The sequence below is a fragment of the Anopheles cruzii genome, chromosome 3 (genome assembly GCF_943734635.1).
Source record: "Anopheles cruzii chromosome 3, idAnoCruzAS_RS32_06, whole genome shotgun sequence".
In the NCBI taxonomy this organism is placed as follows: domain Eukaryota; kingdom Metazoa; phylum Arthropoda; class Insecta; order Diptera; family Culicidae; genus Anopheles; species Anopheles cruzii.
Genome location: NC_069145.1, coordinates 80,611,821 through 80,630,276, shown reverse-complemented (window position 1 = coordinate 80,630,276; position 18,456 = coordinate 80,611,821). Strand labels below are relative to the sequence as shown.

General features: G+C 47.4%; 6 protein-coding genes across 6 annotated transcripts in view; 4 read left to right on the top strand and 2 right to left on the bottom strand.

Moving 5' to 3' along the window:
• LOC128271109 (probable G-protein coupled receptor 158) overlaps positions 1–2,171 on the top strand; it is a 79,050-nt gene extending 76,879 nt beyond the window's left edge. Inside the window, exon 11 of the mRNA XM_053008546.1 lies at positions 1,636–2,171. Coding sequence (XP_052864506.1) covers positions 1,636–1,800 — 165 coding nt within the window. The 3' untranslated portion in view covers positions 1,801–2,171. The remainder of the gene's footprint in view (positions 1–1,635) is intronic.
• Positions 2,172–4,334: 2,163 nt separating this feature from the next.
• Positions 4,335–6,840, bottom strand: LOC128272251 (vacuolar fusion protein MON1 homolog A). The gene is made up of 4 exons (XM_053010026.1): positions 6,111–6,840; positions 5,481–6,045; positions 5,134–5,415; positions 4,335–5,050 (listed from the first exon to the last, which is right to left on the bottom strand). Exons 1-4 carry the CDS (start codon positions 6,803–6,805, stop codon positions 4,910–4,912), a joined length of 1,683 nt encoding a protein of 560 aa, XP_052865986.1. The 5' UTR covers positions 6,806–6,840; the 3' UTR covers positions 4,335–4,909.
• A 354-nt stretch (positions 6,841–7,194) lies between these two features.
• Positions 7,195–7,909, bottom strand: LOC128273617 (uncharacterized). The gene has a single exon (XM_053011623.1). The coding sequence runs from the start codon at positions 7,654–7,656 to the stop codon at positions 7,195–7,197; it is 462 nt and encodes a 153-aa protein (XP_052867583.1). The 5' UTR covers positions 7,657–7,909.
• Positions 7,910–8,060: 151 nt separating this feature from the next.
• LOC128275788 (putative RNA-binding protein Luc7-like 2) lies at positions 8,061–13,050 on the top strand. Its single transcript, XM_053014410.1, has 6 exons — positions 8,061–8,224; positions 8,340–8,434; positions 11,096–11,194; positions 11,272–11,852; positions 11,917–11,961; positions 12,030–13,050. Exons 1-6 carry the CDS (start codon positions 8,164–8,166, stop codon positions 12,166–12,168), a joined length of 1,020 nt encoding a protein of 339 aa, XP_052870370.1. The 5' UTR covers positions 8,061–8,163; the 3' UTR covers positions 12,169–13,050.
• A 261-nt stretch (positions 13,051–13,311) lies between these two features.
• LOC128272753 (dolichyl-phosphate beta-glucosyltransferase) lies at positions 13,312–14,627 on the top strand. Its single transcript, XM_053010621.1, has 3 exons — positions 13,312–13,473; positions 13,539–13,713; positions 13,781–14,627. Exons 1-3 carry the CDS (start codon positions 13,402–13,404, stop codon positions 14,515–14,517), a joined length of 984 nt encoding a protein of 327 aa, XP_052866581.1. The 5' UTR covers positions 13,312–13,401; the 3' UTR covers positions 14,518–14,627.
• Positions 14,628–18,231: 3,604 nt separating this feature from the next.
• The window catches only part of LOC128274000 (tyrosine-protein kinase Btk29A-like), a 57,026-nt gene continuing 56,801 nt past the window's right edge, over positions 18,232–18,456 (top strand). Inside the window, exon 1 of the mRNA XM_053012085.1 lies at positions 18,232–18,387. Within this exon, the coding sequence (XP_052868045.1) occupies positions 18,232–18,387 (156 nt within the window). The remainder of the gene's footprint in view (positions 18,388–18,456) is intronic.

Sequence of the window (18,456 nt, the reverse complement as noted above, 5' to 3'; positions counted from 1 at the left end):
TCCTCAACCCTTACCAGTTTCTCCCCGCGCGCAATTCTTGTGGCCCTTTGGAGCGTCATTATCTCGCTGGTGACCATGGTGGAAAATTACTCACATTCCAACCGTTCCGGACGCCTGTGTCGCTCCGCAAACACAGGCCCAAGGTGAAATTAATATTGACAACCGTTATCTTGCGGGTGGTTTGCAAGTGTCCTGCCGATGGGTTGGAGTGACAAAACCGAAACACAGCGAATCGCTTACTCCTTCAGAAACGAGGGCCTCTTCTCAGCTGCAGGTCCGGTTCGGGCCCAGAGAGTGTCGTGCTCGCAATTGACAATTAGTAGTGCGTAGCTGTCAACCTAACCTCAAACCACCTTCCTACTTCCGGTAGCTTAACCGCTCCAGTGGCTCGTTGCTGCTCACGACGACAATGTCCCATTGGTGCCAGACGCTAGAGCACGTACCAGGGTCACGCGAGCAGACCACCATCGCCACCACTTTATCACTGCCGGCGATGGAAGATCGATGGATGGCGTTTTCGTTCTCCTTCAGGATGCTTTCAGTAAATTTATAGGCATTCCATTGTTGACCTCAATTATTTATATTTTCTGCCCCTCATCACCGATCATCGGTAGTATCGGTAGGTTGGGGAGCTCTTCCGGATGACCATCCTGTTCATTCGGTTCACACAGAAAGACCGAGAGAGAGGGAGGGAAACAGATATAGACAGGGAGTGACGCACGTGTTACTTTGAGAGACAGGACAAGAGACAGATGGGCCAAAGGGCACTACACGGGGTTTGTAGGTTAAATCGATTTCGAGGATTTGCTGTTTCCCTGCTCGTTTCGTTGGCCCACTTTGGCGTAGGACGAGATCATCGCGAGATTAATTGTGGTGTTTTCCATTTCCGACGCTCCGTTGTTGGAAGCCGATCTGAGTCAAGAAGATTACTTTTTCTTATCATAACATTGATTCTCGTTTTGCACCGTGCGATAAACAATTTCTTAGACTCGAACTAACCAGCTAGTTGCGCCACCCTTGTCCACAGACGTGCGCTACTGACCGATACAAATTTTGTGTAGAAGCAGAAACTCTTCTAGCTTTACAAGAAGCTTGTCATATTTCTTATTACCGATGATGGAAGTTTCGACATTCCTTAAAATCTAAAAAGGTGATAAATTACCCGCAAAATGCCTAATGTGACAGCTGAAACATTTACTTTGATGGCCAGGATTCTTACCGAATTCGACCCGATCCAACTCGAACAAGCGACGAAATTATTAACGATGATTCTCGATGAAACTTCCTGGACCATTAAAAGTTATCGGCCATGGAACTTTTTCCGAGAAGGTAGCATTTAGATTTGGGTGCTTCAGCTAATCACACCGCTAAACACTTTGCTAATTCAATTCGATCCATAACTTCGTAGTTCGTGGCTACTTCAAAACCAGTTTTCCGCTTGTTGATGAGGCTAGTTTTGAGCCCTAGAATGGCCAGTAGGGGCGGTTTGGGCTTTGCTGTAAGTTCTTGCACTTGCTTTAGAGCCACAGCCACAGAAGTGTTCGGGTGCAGATGCTTGGAAACCAACAACAGGACCTAAGCGCCTAATGTTCCCCCCACCTTGATGGGCCTCTGCCCGGATTTCCATTTTCACAGGCACTGAGCGCCAAGCATCGCAACAATCGTCCAGCGGTGAGCGAAGTCGAGGTAACCGAAGCCGAACCGTCCCGCACGCCGGAGGATAGTGTGTGCAGCGTCGAGGGTCCAACCGACACCGGGACCGGAACCGGCGAGATTTCCGGCATCTCCTGTTCCAAATAGCCATCATCGTCGGGGGCGTCGTCGTCGGCAGTGGTGTCGCAACCGCAGGCCAGCCGGTCACGCTACAAGGAGTACAACTTTTGAACTCTCGGCGCCATCGCGCGAGCTGAATGCAGAGTGCTTTCTGATTTTTTTCCCTACAAATGTTACACGTCACACCGACGGCAGCCGTCTCGGAAACGGAAGTGAATCTCCAGTGCAATCTGACGGTCGGACTGCTGTCTAACGCATCGGATATTGGCGATGGATTGTTGGATGAGCTGAGGGTTGTCGGTGCTATCTCTTGGATCGTACCGGAAACAGTTCGACCGGACGGTTGGACATGCAACGCCCTCTTCAGATCGTTCGAGTTTGGATGGAACACGTTTACTCTCGTCGACCCGTGGGTGAATCATTTTAATTAATTTAAAACACGCACAATGCTTTCTCAAAATGATCATGAGAAGAAATCATGAAACAATGATGCATCATCAGATGAACGAAAACAACCGACGAGGTTGTTGTAAATATGAAACACAAAATTAAAAGCTGAGCACAAACACATTTAGCAAACCGGTATAGAGAAGGAAAACGCACCCGTTTTACCGCGAAATACACGGCATATTCTAGGCAAAATTTAGTAGCAAACCAACATTTAGCGAGCGTAAGCGCCAGCTTGCGAATTGATGGAAGAACTCCAGGAAGTTCTCCCATCGGTATGTTTGAGATGAGGTACAAGCGAATAGTAAAAACAAACACAAACCATATTAGCAAAACAAGAATGTTCTTCGTTACGATCGCACAGGGCGTCGCAGAACTCAACCCTCCTTTTTCCAATGCTGTAACGAAACGGCTCCAACTGTAACCGAAAATAAAAATCCCACCACCATTTAGTGTGGTCGTAAGCCAACAGGAACGACGACCAAATGTAATGTCAAAGAGCCAGGACGGGACTATTGAATATTTGTACCATACTAGCGTTAGGTAAAAAGAATCGAGAGTATTTCGAAAGAAAATATATAACAATAATAACATTACCCAGTAACCGCTTACCATGAGCTTAATCAAATGTTTACGCAAGTTAATCCGTTGACAAGTGCATGTAATCTTCCTGGTGGCAATTTCAGCAAAAAGGCAAAGCTCTTAGTTTCTTAGTTGGCATATCCTTCGTCAGTTAGGGCGTTGGGTGACACAGGGAGGACCACCCGTTACAAGTGATCGACCGGGGATCTAATCTCATAGTTCCACATTCTCCAGCAACCGTTAGGCCATCAAGTAAGTTAGGCAAGTCACCAATAAGTACACGCTGTTAGTGTTAGCGATGAGCACGACAACATATGTAACGAGATCAGGCGCAAACAAATATCCCGTCTCGTTGTTTAAGGGCAAAAGAACCTAACGGAATGTTTTCAGTTTTACAGTATGTGTGCGTGCGAGTTCACGCCAAGGTTTTTTCAGTTTCACCATTCGAATTTCCTCGTTTGACCAACCGTCCGGCACCAAAAACCTGGCGGACCTGTGATCAGCGGGTCATCTATGCGAGGAAACGTGTAACCAAACGCCAACACCGGAAGAAGAGACGATGGCGCAGATCGTGCCCGAACAGGGCCAACAGGATTTGCGCCAGTCGTCGACGGAGGGGGACGAAGGTAATATAATATTATAGCCGACGCATGTACGATTAGTTCGTTTACCCACACGGATATATCTTAGACTATCGTTAAGTCAAGCTCTAACTAACTGTAACTGTCATCATAAGAAGTATTATAAAATGTTTGAACATTGTGTCTATCGGAACGAAATGAAAGCGATCGGTGAATGAGAGAGGTAGAGCGAGAGGGTGAGAGGCCATTTGAGAATTAGAGGGAACGAGGTTAGAAGTGAAGCGAAAGTAGCAGAGAACTGACGAGCCAAACTATCCACCTCTAACAGTTTACCATTACTTGCGACATTATCAGCATGTCTAGGGGCTTGAGTCTGTTCGGACGAATCGATCATCAACGATAGGGTTAATTCTTTAGGTATGTTTTGATCTGATCTAAAGGCATCCTGCGCGCCCCCATGAAATGCTTCGGAACAGCGGTAGGCTAAAAGAAACGGTTCAAAAAAGTATATATAAACATCCTAGACTAACGCCGCGCGTGTGAACAATTTTACCACTTAGAAACGAGACTTCACGGCCTCTCGATACTGCCACCAGAATCTCAATGCCGGTGAAAAGGAAGGTGACGAATGGAAAGCACAAGGTATTAGAGAGAAAAGGGAAAGACAGTGCGAAAAAAATATAGATCTCCCCACGGACGGACAGATAAATGTAACGAATCGTTGTTCTTATTTCTGCTGTAACCTTCACGAAATAATATCCGAAAAGGTCACCCAGCCTTGTGGGGTCAATTCGAGTAAGCGATCACGCATGTTTCGAGGTGGCCGCATATGGAATACGTGGCGGAAAGGGTCGGCCGAGCGATGCGGCTCGGGAACAAACTTTAAAAAACAATCTAGCATGTTTTGCAAACCGAGTTTTTTGTTGTTTATTTCTTTAAATGTTTGACTCTTTCACTTTTTGTTTCAGGCGTTCAGGTTTTTAGTATTGCAACGAATTCTCTTGCAGAGATTTGTTTTATGTCTTTTATATTATCTACGATGTGTTTCTGTCCTTTCTTTGATTGCATTGTTGCATCTTTTCACTTCGTTTTGGTATCATGTACGCCCGCACGGTGTGGTTTTTCTGGGACAGGTTCGGGCAATGAGTTTGTTGGACACGTTAACAAAGAAACTACAAAACTAGACACTTGTCGATCTTTTCGACTGTCCCCAAGCGGAAACGATAGCCAAGTGCGGGTTATCAAATACAAACGATATTGGGAGCATAAATAAGTATGTACAACATATTAACTTCACACCAATGCTGGGGTTCCATTCGGCACGTTCGCAAACACAACTTTCGCACATTTAGCTATATATTGGTCTAACTGTTTGTTTTTGTCGCCACAAGTGGGCAAATGTTTAACCTTAGCTACCCGTGTTAGGATTTAGCGTGTCATTTTCACGAGTTACCCATCTCTGTCGGCCAGCTGTGAGCAGTGTTGAAGGAAAAGTACTGCAACAGCGGCGACAGAGAGAGCGACTCCTAGAATGTCGGCGCAGACAGGATGAAGAGACTGTTCTCCTCCTTCTTGATCCACTTCAGCAGTCTGTTGACGAGACTGATCACTTCGTTCTTTTCGACCGTCGGCTCAAACGTGACAAACAACTCGTACGCCTGCGTTACCTATTAGCGCGAGAAAGGAAATAAAGGCAGTCAATTCGGGAACGCGCTTCATCGACCGGTAATTCATTTGCGTGATTTCGTACCCATGCCAGCAGCACCTCCTTTTCCTTCATCTGATAGATCAGCTTCACGGGACGGCCAGAGTTGTGGATGCGGTGGTGCAGCGCAAAATACATGCCTTCGAGCCGCTTAAACTGTGCATTGCTTGCGTACGGTACCGTCAACTCGGAGCAGAGCAGCTGCGCGTTCGATTTGCTCTTATATAGGAAGTGTCTAATCTCCGGAATGCCAATGTTGAGTAGCTTGATGCCCTTATTGTTGATCGCATCGTTGATAGCCTCCAAGCAATTGCTTCGTCGTAGTTTCTATAACAGAACGAGCGGACTATGATCTCTACCACAAACTAGTGCCGGTCAGCGTCACCACTCACCTCAGTTATTTTGCGTTTTGCCTCGGAAAGTGTGTAGAAAACGTCACGTTCGATCGACAACAGCAGCAGGCAAGCCTGGCAATCCTCGGCCAGGTACGAAACGTGTGCGTGCAGAAATCCACTCGAATCGAACTTTGGCAGACACAGAGGCGTCCAGCTTTCGGCGGCCTTGAAGCTTTCGGAGCACTCGATCAGATTGAAGATCAAGCGCAAGTCGGCGGGATGGATAAAATACTTCTTCATGCGCACGAGCGCGATCAGCTTGTTGTTTGCGATCAGCACCGCGAACACGAGGTTGCGGATCTTCGCGCAATTGCTCTGAATGGCGGACACGATCGTTTCGCGTACCGACGGTTGAAGCGGCAGAATGCGCACCGAGTGCGTCATAAAGCTGAACGGATTGTTCGACACTAGCTTGTGATCGCACTTGTCGCTGACCAGCAGGTGATCGATAAGCCTCTCGCTGCCCGCCAGCAATCGGCGGAGGTCAAAGTTTTTCCGCTTCTCGAACGTTTTGATCATGTGACTCAGCGTCAGCGTCGAGAGAATCTGGTTGTAGACGTCGCTGGAGAAGGGAAGAGCATTTACGCTTATTAAAACGCACGGCACGATCGTACGCGGGAGACTCACGTCAGTTGGAGCTGAATCTGTTGCACGCTGTGAGAAGTCCGCGAAACGGCCACCAGAATGAGGGGTGATTTGACGAGAAACACAAACTTTACGCCCGCCGCATGGATCGACTTAATCGTATCGTTACCGCTCTGCACGAAACTGACCAGGGCCTGCATCACCCCGAACAGCGTAGCCAATTTGTCTTCGTTGCCGTGCATCGAGTAAATTGGTTTCCCGGCCATGCTCAGGATGAACACGTGGCGCTTCCGGTTAAGAAATGAGGCATCGTGTAGGTAGTCGCCGCTCTCTAGTTCCTGCTCAATGGCAGTCGTTCCCGGTGCGACCGTCTCCGGTTCGGCAAGGCTGGTGGTGGATGCATCGAATTCGCGGCTTTTGGCGCTGCTGAAGGAACTTGATTTGCTCATGGTGCCGTCGGGCGGATCGGCATGTTGTATTTGGTTAATGTTGCTATCAATGTCCGGGCTGGTGCTGCTTGCATCAGCCAGTGGTGCACCCTCACCAAGTTCTTCCTGTCCGGTGGGAGATCCATCTTGCGCCGCCGGAAGACTGTTTATCTCCTGGGAAAATTCTTCGAACGAATCCGTCGTAATGAGGGAGCTTTCCTCGCAGACACCCGCCGGCTCACAAGGATCACCCTCCACCTCCACTGTCCTCGAATCACTCATCGCTGCCCGGGTGCGAGAGGCGAGCATTGAAGAACACAGATCAAACGATTCTGCGGCGATTACTCAATTCGAACCCTGATTACTCATCACATACACACGTACTGATTGCGACACAAAAACAATTCTTCGGAGTGTGCAGGAAAAAACTCAAAACACGGAAGAACAACAATCCGATTCCGAGTATTCAATCCGATTAAAGTCACGATCCCGATGACAGTTGACAGATGACACTAGACGGCGTAAACAATGGTGAGTTTTCGAACTCGTTTGTTTATATTTCTCGGCAAAGTTTTAGAAAATAAGTCTGTTAAAAAAAGACGCAGGAACACTTGTTTTAAACCTTTTTTCTTTTATTAACACTTGGTTACCATATTACACCATCCAACACATTATTCAGACACAAGCTCTTTTTGTCTTCACTTTTTTCGTTCGCTTAGAGCGTTCAAACAGGCCACAACCTCCGGATCGCGCATCAGGGTACTTTTCTTTTGATTCAATATCCACGAAAAGATGTCTAGCCGCTGACCGGCCTTTGCCGGCTTGTCGGTCGCAGCGATACGATCAACCGCCTCGCGGTCGTTCACCTCCTGATCGGTTGAGTTTATGCTGCTGTTTGTGGTGTCGTTACCGCCGGGCGACAGAAGCAACTCGTTGCCTTTTGCCAAATCTTTGATAACGGGAGCGACAGTCGACGTGGGTTTTGTGGCATTTTTAGTTTTCTGTCGCTTGGCCCGAGGACCGACCGGGGGCGCTATGTCCTTCGAGTTGTGCGCATCATTGTCATGGCCCGGTTGCTTGGACGACTCTTGTAGTCGTTTTTTAACGTGCAGGTTCAGCTTCTCTTTAATTTTACTTTCACTTTTATCACTGGTTTCCATGCTTGTTGATCATCAGCTTATCAGTAGCCGATGCTTTCACTTTCGTTGGCCAACATGCTTATCTTTTTGAGCTCCTTAAGAGGGTGGGAAAGTCCCGTGGTAACCAAGTCGCAGATCGCACTAATCCGGTATCGTAGTTTTGATGATTCTACCGTACCAGAAGTGCGCATTTAGACGCAGAATAAAGCATCAACACATTGTCCAGGGAACGGTTTCAAACATTTTCACAATATGCAAGCAATTTTCTCCTCACAAATCGTTGGAAGGTCGTCGTGTTTACACACACCAGGCGCTCACATTTTGACAGCTGGAAGGACTTTTTCGAAAATCATCAAAGAGTGCCTTTCCCGTTGACTGTCAAAATTTTCCTCATGAGGAAGCCACAGCGCAAAGTTTTACCCTGAGATACGAAGTTGTTTAGATTTTGGTGCGAACGAAATTGGTGAAATTTTCCGCAGCAAATAAGCGCTTCTGCTGAGGAAAGCATTGAGAATCGTAAGCTCGAGCATGTCGGCACACGATCAGATGCGAGCGATGCTCGACCAACTAATGGGAACAGCTAGAAATGGTACGTTCAACCACCTTGCGCCTTCACGGGCCAACATCATAATGCGTCTTGCGCGGGTTTGGGACCAGTGTTTTCCTTTGGCTAATCTCCTCTTTCCGTTGTCCCGACCCACCAGGTGAAACCAATCGGTACTCCGTGAAGTTCTACGACAGCAAAGTATGTAAGAGTTTTTTATTAGGCTGCTGCCCGCACGAGATCCTCGCCTCGACGGTAAGTGAAGGCAATCGAATGCCGCAATACTAAGCTTGTTCCAAGTGTACAACCTCCCCACACCACCCCCATCATACCTGTGGTATTCTCACCCATGTTCTTGCCACCATCGTGTCGTCATAAATATTTGGGTTGATACGTAGAAAAGTTACACTCAAAGTCCTTGGCTTGTTCTGGAGAACGTAGCGTCCTCCGTCTCCGTGTCAGGTCGTGGCAACTAGCGTCTTTCGTTCGCCCACTCCGTTCACTCTGTTTTCCTGCTCTCTGTCGGTTCTGTTCTATTTTGCAGACTCACTCACTACACGCCGCTTTTTTGTATTTTAAAAGTAACTCAAAACCCATGTCCAATGTCCAGCCAATCAAGATGGTTCGAAACCCATGTAAGGGAAAACGCGGGTGGGTGTGATTGGTAAGTTCTACTACCCGCGAATGTCCTCTGAGTTTGAATAATGGCGAAAGTGGCCGAAACGCATCTCCCCAAAACTATCATAGCCATGTTCTCTCAACTTATTAGCTAGTCATAGATCAGATCATGAATCAGATGATCGTTCAATATAGAACAATTCAGTAAAACAAGAGAAGTATTGACTGAGAGCGAGAAAGAATCGAAACGTGACGAAAAGGGATTAATATAGCATATAAGAAAATGTGTAAACTTGTTCGTCCGCACGAGGACAGAATAGGCTGATTATCAGAGCACAGTTGCCGCGAAGAGATGAATGTAAAAGGATTGAAGCAGAGTTGTAAGTACACTGTCGCCATACCAAATGAAACCGATAAATCGTATTGCTATCGTTGCACCGTCGAACCTACACTAGCGTACCCCAAATGACTAGGTTCGAGCAGAGATTCCGGTTGAAGGAAGGTTCTGGTGAATGCCAGCTGTCGTGCCTGGTTGTACGTAAGTGTTTCCCTTTTCTAACCGATGCCAATTAACTTTTTCTATGCCACGACCGGTCAACGATAGCTGATCTGTTTTAGCTGGTACGCTCAAGTTCCTCTCTCTCCCAAGATGGGCATACGGGCTGATCGGGTATGAATGTGCCACGTTCTTAATATTCAAACTTACTACCTTATTGGAAAAGAAATCTTTAAAACCGATGTGCTACTGCAGATAGACAAATGGCTGTGCTAGACCTGCTACTTCCCTTGATCTGGGTTTGTCTGAACAAACGCCTCTTTGCTATCCACTTTTGGGTACGTATCAACACACGAAAAATCTAACAGAAATCTGCAACTTGATACTGGAAGGTGTCAAATATCCTTCCATTGACCGGATCAACCTGGTATTACGGGTACGTAAACACTGTGAACATGAAAGTTGTGCTGTCAGCAGAAAAGCGAATAAAGCGATGAAAGTTGTTCAAAATGGTGCGGTTTTTGCAACTGTCCGGGCGGGAGAAGCACAATGAAAGGCCATCGCGTGAAAATACGTAAGCCAATAATGATAATTTTGTTTTGTATTGTCCCCGTTTGGGCAGTTGCAATATTCTTACCATTCCCTTCATTTACACGGACTGGTTCGGTTGTGGCCAGTTTTTTGACGATAGGGTTTAAAGTGGATTAGTGTACTAAACTTTTCGTTTCATGGTTGAAATTATGTCTCTTGTTTTGCCTAGCCTTTTTTGCGAATTTTACCGTCGAACGTCCTTTCAATATGATTAGTTTTTTGGATTTTTGATAGCATTTCGTTTTTGTTCGATCAAAATACAAGCAGCAACAGCTTTCTGGTTAAAGTTAGATCAATTGACGCGATTATTTGCGGCAATTAATGATACTTGTAGAAGCAGCCCTACGTACGTATATGTTTATTATTTCTTCTAGTGGATAAGATAAACTAAGCTCTGTCGGAGATTAACTTCTGTTTGTTTCATGATCGTGTCACAAGACATTTTGCCGAACCTGCCTCACTAGCGCTAAGAAATGGTCTACGTACAGAAATGCGTCATCTTACTTCCGTACGTATGCTAGTAGTTTGAACCAAACACACTACATTCACTACGAAAACCCCTCAAATGCGTAAAATTATTAGCGATCTTTATCCAGACCCGTGCACCCGTGATCCGCGAGTTGGAGACAAAAGTCTCTGGAGTTGCATATTAAGTTATAGGATTTTCCAGCAAAAAAGGGGGTTGTGTGGTTATAATTTTTGGTGAGTAACAACAAAATCATCATAAATCCATTCATTTAACTCTCAACCAGGTGCATTGTAGGCGATGGCGAGTTGCGCACTGTTCCGTTAACCATTTCAACGATTTTTTTCTGACTTTCAGGAACCAGCTTCGTATTATCGCGTTTCGGTTACAAACTGTCGCTGATAGTCCTTCGGTAGTATCGGAAGAATTATAAACAAACTAAAAATCTTCTGCCATAAATATTCCAAAATCTCGCAGTACAGTTTGTGGCTGAAGCGTGAAAATGTGAAACCGATCTCAGATGACTCATACGAGTGAGTGGCACATAGTTTGCAAACTTACTAATTTGTATGATGCTATTATGAACTGAAAATTTATCACTTTTGTCTTATGTTTTCGCCCTTTTGGCTCTCGTTTCGAGCGTTCCTTTTGGTTCTGTTTTCCCTTTCTTCGACAAAATGTACTAAACGACGTTCGTTCGGTTTCTTTTCATTTCTCTTCCATTTTGCACTTTGTTGTTGCGTAGCGTATGGATCTTGGCGAATGCCCAAAAGTGCACGATCTTGCCCTGCGCGCCGACTACGAGAATGCGTCCAAGAACAAGGACTACTATTACGACGTTGATGTGAGTATTTCTTTTGCCAAGTCTGGCGTTATCGTTCGATGGTCGTTTACCGTTGCCTTTTGTTTCTTGCCCCAAAGGCCATGGAACATCTGCAGGCATTCATTGCTGACTGTGACCGTCGCACGGAGGCGGCCAAGAAGCGTTTGGCCGAAACACAGGAAGAGCTCACGGCAGAGGTGGCCGCCAAGGCGAACGCGGTCCACGAACTAGCGGAGGAAATCGGTAAGAAACTAGCAAAGGCCGAAGCACTAGGTGAGGCGGGACAGGTAGAGGAGAGCATGAAGCTGATGTCGGAGATTGAGGAATTCCGCTCGAAGAAGAATCGCGCCGAACAAGAGTATCGCAGCTCCATCCCGGCCAGCACCTACCAGCAGCAGAAGCTGCGCGTCTGCGAGGTTTGCTCGGCGTATCTCGGCATCCACGACAACGACATCCGGTTGGCGGATCACTTTGGTGGCAAGCTGCATCTCGGCTTTCTGGCCATCCGTGAAAAGTTGGCCGAGTTGGAGAAAACTGCCGGGCCGCGCCAAAAGGAGTTGCGCAAAACGGGTCGTGATCGCGATCACGAAGATCGCAGCCGGTCACGTTATGTCGGTGGCCGGGAGCTAGATCGACGCTCTCGGGCTCTTGCTCGCAGCCGCGAACGAAAGGATTCAACGTGAGTTTTGTGACGTGGTGCGATTTTTACTGCCAATACTAATTGATTTGTTTCTTTCTTTCAGTCGCGAACAACGACCTACTGAAGATCGTAAGGAAAAGAATGAAGGGTAAGGCGATAATTGCTAAATGTCCTCTGTCAAAGATGATTCTCGAATAATGGTGGATTCGCTTTTAGCCGAGATCGTGAGCAGCGCGACCGGCGGCGATCGTCGGATCGTAGTCGCCGTTCTCGAAGTCGCGATCGTAGCCGCGAACGTGATCGCCATAACGATCGCCGGCGCAGGTCGCGATCGCGCGAGAGATCCAGACGGTAAGCATCTATCATACTGTAGACATCCCCTTGAAGCAGGCACACGGATACACGGTAGCAGTGACAACATGGAGGCAACATGAAGCAGTCTACGGGCATCAACACCATCCGGATTGGATAGCACAGAACCGTTCTTTGCTCCAGTGTTGGCAGTTATTTGTAAGCATAGACTAACATTATTCACTTGCCTAACCGTCAATCTTATTCTGCTGCACAAACTGCTGCAATTGAGAATATCATAATTAGGGTCCTCTTTCGAAAAAAAGCAACTTTTCTTCACCGTGCGCAGTCCGTTGAAGGTCCGCACAAAACATGTTTTACTGTAATCACAGAAGCCAGCAAATGATTTTTCCCCGAAATTTTGTAAATGTAAATTGCACCACCGAGAATTATCACACATTTGCGATCAATTTTGCGGCATCAAGTTCAAAATAAAACAAGAGCACACTGGGTGAAGTGGCTGCAGCCCTTTGGCCTCCATGTGGAACACCATGCTAGAATCGTCAAATTTTGATCAGAGCTATACTGGAATGGGAAAGTGCTTGGAGAGGAATCACGTTGTACTCCTCTGATTGCCACTGGCTACATCAAACTCTGCAGTCATAAGAACGTTTCTGCGGCTTCTTTTTAGCATGACGGAGCACTGTTATTGGCATGATTTTTTGGACATGCTGGAAAAGTGTACACACAAAACGAACCCATCTTGCAGTTCTGATTCGCATTTCTGCATCCATGGAAGGGTGGAAAAAAGACAAAAAAAATTACCAATTATGGAAAGGTAATCAGAACTAGTTAAGCATTTATTTTATTTTTCAAAAACACAAATCTCGGTCGATTCCTATACAGGTTTTGTAGAACGATAGTTGAAATAAAGTTGGTCTCTCGTGTCAGAATCTTTGTCTTGTCTATGGGTTACAAAACCATCATCCGAAATCCAGTGCAAAAGAAAGGCGAATTATTTTCATAGGAATAAATTTAAAAAGCGAATCTACTTAATGAACTGGCTCTTCAAGGGTTAACGAAGAACGGTTTTATTAAAATTGTCCGTTCCCGAAGGACTGCTGATGTGTTCGAGCTGACGTTTGAATGTTTTGAGTTGTTGCATCGACAGCTGCGGTGTTTTTTTAGTTTTGTCTTGTGGCATCTTTTCCGGCCTGCGGCAGGAAAAGCAACACGTATCAGTATAAAGATCGGGTTGAAAAGTATTATACCAAACATGCAGCTCTAATCGAGTACAATGTTGACCACCGAATTTGTGCAGCTAGCGCTGCTGTGCGGTTCCGGTTCTGTATTTTTCCTCTTCGTTGTGGTAAGTTCTAACAATCGCGCTCCGATGCTAAACATAACCCTGAATCATGTTCTTGTGCTTTGCAGCTAGGAATCGTGCTGAAGATAACGACCACACCGTTTCCCAAGATTGTGCGTCATAAAGATGAAATGTTCTACAGTGACCCGGTGACGGGCGAGCAAGGGTCGTTCCCCTCACTGAACGACGAACCGACGCTCCTGCTGAGCGTCATCGTACCGGCATTTGACGAGGAGAAAAGATGTACGACGGCGGACGAATGCCTATGGTAGTTTGTTAATTCCACCCAATGTTTTCTGTCCTCCCGTAGTACCCGTTATGCTGGATGAGTGTCTCGAGTATCTGGAAACGCGATCCAAAGTGGAGAAAGACTTTACCTACGAAGTGATCGTAGTGAGCGATGGAAGCCGCGATCGAACGGTAAAGGTGGCGCTTGACTACGCCCGGAAAGTTGGCACTGACAAGCTGCGTGTGTTGGCTTTGATCGAGAACCGTGGCAAGGGCGGCGCGGTTCGGTTAGGGATGTTAAGCAGCCGCGGAAAGTTTCTGCTGTTTGCAGATGCGGACGGTGCCACAAAGTTTCAGGATTACGCGAAACTGCAGCAAGCGATTACCACAGTGAGTGCCGGCGATTGGCACCGGGATGCATTGGCGATCGGATCGCGGGCCCACCTCGAGCAGGAAGCAACGGCAAAACGAACCTTTTTCCGGACGTTCCTGATGCACGGCTTCCATCTGCTGGTGTGGACGTTTGCTGTGAAACGAGTGCGCGATACGCAGTGTGGATTTAAGCTGCTGACCCGAGCGGCTGCCAGGAAATTGTTTTCCGTGATGCACGTCGAACGGTGGGCATTCGATGTGGAGCTACTGTTCATCGCACAATCCTACCGAATGCCGATCGAAGAGGTTGCCGTCAACTGGACCGAAATCGAGGGCTCGAAGCTGACACCGTTCTGGTCGTGGCTGCAGATGGGCCGCGATTTGATACTGATCTGGTTCCGGTACGCCATTGGCGCCTGGCAGCTGGAAAAGAGCCATTCCAACTGATCCGCTAACCCGGTTCCCGTAGCGTTTAAGGAGCTTTACGTTTCGGCCACAAACTAAAGGTAGACCTATCTCATATAGATTTGTTAGAAGGCAAATAAATCGTAAGCGACGAGCGGCTGAAACGATCGATGTAGTTTTTTTCAATACATAATTCATATTCACCAAAGATTTTCCAGCATCCGCGGAAGAAATTTGACACAGCATCTTGCTGACAACTAACAGTTGCCCTGCGGGAACGTTCGATTCATCACGCATGCACGCACTGCTGCGTTCCAGCGAAATCAGAGAAGCAACAATTCCAGAGCCGCGCCGTCCACAGCTGTCAAAACACGGCCCGCCGACCGCTCGAGGCGCTTCACGGGGGAACGAAGATAAAAATCGCGAAAGATAACGTCCCGGTTCTGCGCGGTGTGTTTGTTTCCGGTTGTTTTTTCGCGCCCGTGCACTTCCGCCGCCATCTCGATTTTGAACGAAACACCGGAAGTCGCCAAAATCTAGTCCGTGGAGCGAGTGGTGACTTACTGAGCATAAAAGGTGCCTTACCGTGCGTGAATACGATTGTTTGTGGTTCTTGTGTGCCAGTAGAAACCCCAAAACATTCCCTGGTATTCCGATGGAAGCCTCCGGTGTCCTTGGCAAAGGAAACAACGATCAACTGCATTGTGGTGTTGAAGAAAAAGAAGCTAAAATTGGATCGGCGCAGCGAAGCTTAAAACCCGGAACCGCACTCGGTGCGTAGGTTGTGGCAAGTCCTTAAAGAGACTGTTCCACCTCGCGCAAAGGTTAGCTTAGCGTTTGTGTGAATGTGTGATCCGTGCCTCCGATCAAGTGCTTCTGCGCCGGTCCGGGGTCGTAGCCCGCCACAGATTAATGAGGATCAGTGTCCAGCCGTGGCAAGGATCGTGTGCCAGCATAGAATGAAGTTTCGCCACACAATCAATGGCATTGTTGGGAAGCGATCAGCAGAAGCTCGGAGTCAGTGAACGATCCGTATGACGATAGTGGGCGGCCAATCAGCATCGCGACTACGAACGGCACATGCGCCACAGATGTGGGTCTTGAAGTGGTTTAAATTGAATCGTACACCGATCGTTGCCTTTACCTTCTGGGGAGATCAGTCGTCGGTGCCCTCCAATCGATCGTATCTCATCTGATCGCATTCAGAATAGCACGATAACCGGGAGGACCTGCTGTAAATATGCTCTGCTGTACATCACTTGGCTTCACTCTCCTCACGCACTCTTTAAGCACATCTGCACTTGCCGCACCACGATGCACTTTCACTTGCTTTTCTTCTATTCAGTTGCCTTAAATCTCTCATCTGTCCTCTCCAGCATCCTTATGCTGCCCTTTTCAATGTTTTCCGTTGCGTTACTTCGCAGCTACTCATCAGCATATTATCTGGCTCTGCTTGGCAAAACAGCATATGGGGGCTCGCCGGCGCACCGGTCAACCGCCGGAATGACAAGCATTTCCGGAACGGAACAGCCCAACCGGTTTATCAGTCTTCTCGGATCGCTGATAAAGTGGTCGCGAGTACCGGTGGCGCTGAGTCACCGGCTTTCCTTTGATTGATTTTGGAAAACCGGACACCGAGCGAAAGGGCCATCACTTGAAGGGCTGCACGGTCTGCCGCTGTGAGATCATGCTCCAAGAATGCGGTTATTTTTTGTTGTTTTATTTTGCAACATCGCCTGCGGCAGCTGTGAACACGGGATCCACCTCTGTGCACCGAGGTGTGGCAAGAGTGATTTAAATTCCTGCGTACACGATCGCGCTGCTCCCGGTTCGATGAGTGGCTTGTTCCCGGTTATGTTGCGCCCGATGAGTCAACCGTCGATTGAGTCCTTTGGGGCTTTTAAAATCGCGTTTGCCATTTACTTTAGCTTCATTGCATAATGTGTGTTGCTGTAGAAAGTTGCCCAATGTGGGCCTGTTAGCTCCGTGCTGAATTGAGTTTTCATTTCAATATCACTTTGCTTGAAATTCTGCCACATTTATTATGATTTGAAGTTTCCCAAATGGTTGGCGACTTTTGTAAACTAATCGTTCTAAGTTGCCATCATCATTATTATCGTCTGGCTGAAACGTTCAGATTAACCTCCCCGCTCGGCACCGGTCTGCGCGAAAGTGGTCATTTCCAAATTGGTTCGCGTCGGAAGACGATGACATACGATTTGGATGAAATCACGGCAAACGAAACTCCAGACGCGCCGCAGCCGCGAGTCGCGATGGCAGATCACCCACCCACCAAGAGGTTCGTTCCGAGAAACCGTGGCCGTTCCGATGCGCTCAAAGAGCGACCCCCGAACGCATCGCCGCGACGCGCCATCAACCGACTCGCGATGGCTATCGATCGCGCGGACGTGCGATCGAAGGGGTTTCGCTGAATTAATTATGCCATTGTGTCGCGGCCGCCCCGGCCGCGTTTGGTTGCGATCGGTGTCCAAGATCCGTCCGGACCAGCCCAAGCAAAGAATAGACCCTCTCACTCGGTAAACATCCATTCTGGTCGCATCAACATTTCGGTGTCTTTCTTCGGATGATCAGATTTATCGGTTGACCATTGCCTTTTTTGCTAATGCCTGCTATGCAAATGAACCGGTTTCGGGTGGCCAACTGGCGTGACGGGGGAAACGGCAACGGTTTACTGGCCAGTTGCCGTCAAGTTTTGCTCTCATCGAATTTGTTCTCGGTTTTATTTTTATTGCGCGCGGTTATATTTTTACAGCGAACGGCAAAGGAAAGCGTTCGCGGAACTTAAGCGGCCAAAGACTTTGAAAGTTATGAGTACCACTTATTTTATATTCCAAGTGGATCAAACGGTGCCAATTAGAATATTTAAATACCTCTGATGTTTCGCTGGTGAGCGAAATGCTAATATGTTACGATCCGAGAAAGAGCTCCTCGAAATGATCTTTTAATCAGTCAAGATCAACGATGCATGAATGATTACTTTCATCATCTACGCTATTTCCCCCAATCTTAGGTATCCTTATCGTAAATAACCCGAAATTCGATGAAGTCGTAAACGGTCCCCATTATTTTAATGTCATTCCCTGAACGGTTCCCACTCGCCTTATCTAAGACGGGTTTCCCCTTGGCGTCGCCAAAGATAAGATAACGTGAACCAAAACGATTCTGTCGCAAAGAGAGGTTTTTTGTTTTTAATCCTCAATGCACGGTTAAGAATGTAATTTGATTGATCGTGTACTTAGAACTAGAGCCGCGTTATAGTTCCCCTCCGTAGACGTCGAAGGTTGAAATGTGACAAAGCTGATTGACTCATGCATGGTGAAAGTTTTGGTGATTTATGTTTGTATTCCATCTTTGCGGGCGATTTCTAGCACGCATCCGCACAGAACAACGCATTCGGTTGTAGTATTCCCCGTTCAGCTTTGTTATTTCAAGTGTGAATCATAAGAGAAACTGTGTTTCCCGTACGTGATCGTGACGGTTCGTTTGACATGCGTATACATGGTGCGATAGGAAGTAGGGAGAAGATTCGCATCTAACAGCATTACGGCTCGTGGCTCGGTCCCTCGCTCAATGGTGGCGCACGGCGCTCGAGTTGTTGTGGTGCGCAAAGAGAAAATTCTAGTGACGTAGAAAATAGCAAAAAAAAATCCAACCAAGCCTCTGACGAAGCAGCTAGTCGATGCGGATGTTTGTAGGTTCGACCACTACCGATAGCAATCGTGGCCGCGAACGAAGATGATGACGGAACGGCGGAGCGATTTCGTGCTGAAAGCCGGCTACATGGTGAAACGGTCGCAAAACAAGAAACGCTTCACGCCGGTCAACTACAAGACGCGTTGGTTCGAGCTGACGCGGTTCTATCTGTCGTACTATGACATCGGAAACTTGGAGGTAAGTCGAACCCACCCAGTGACCTCCAAGATCTTCATTAACCCATGCGCTGCCATCGATTAACGTCCG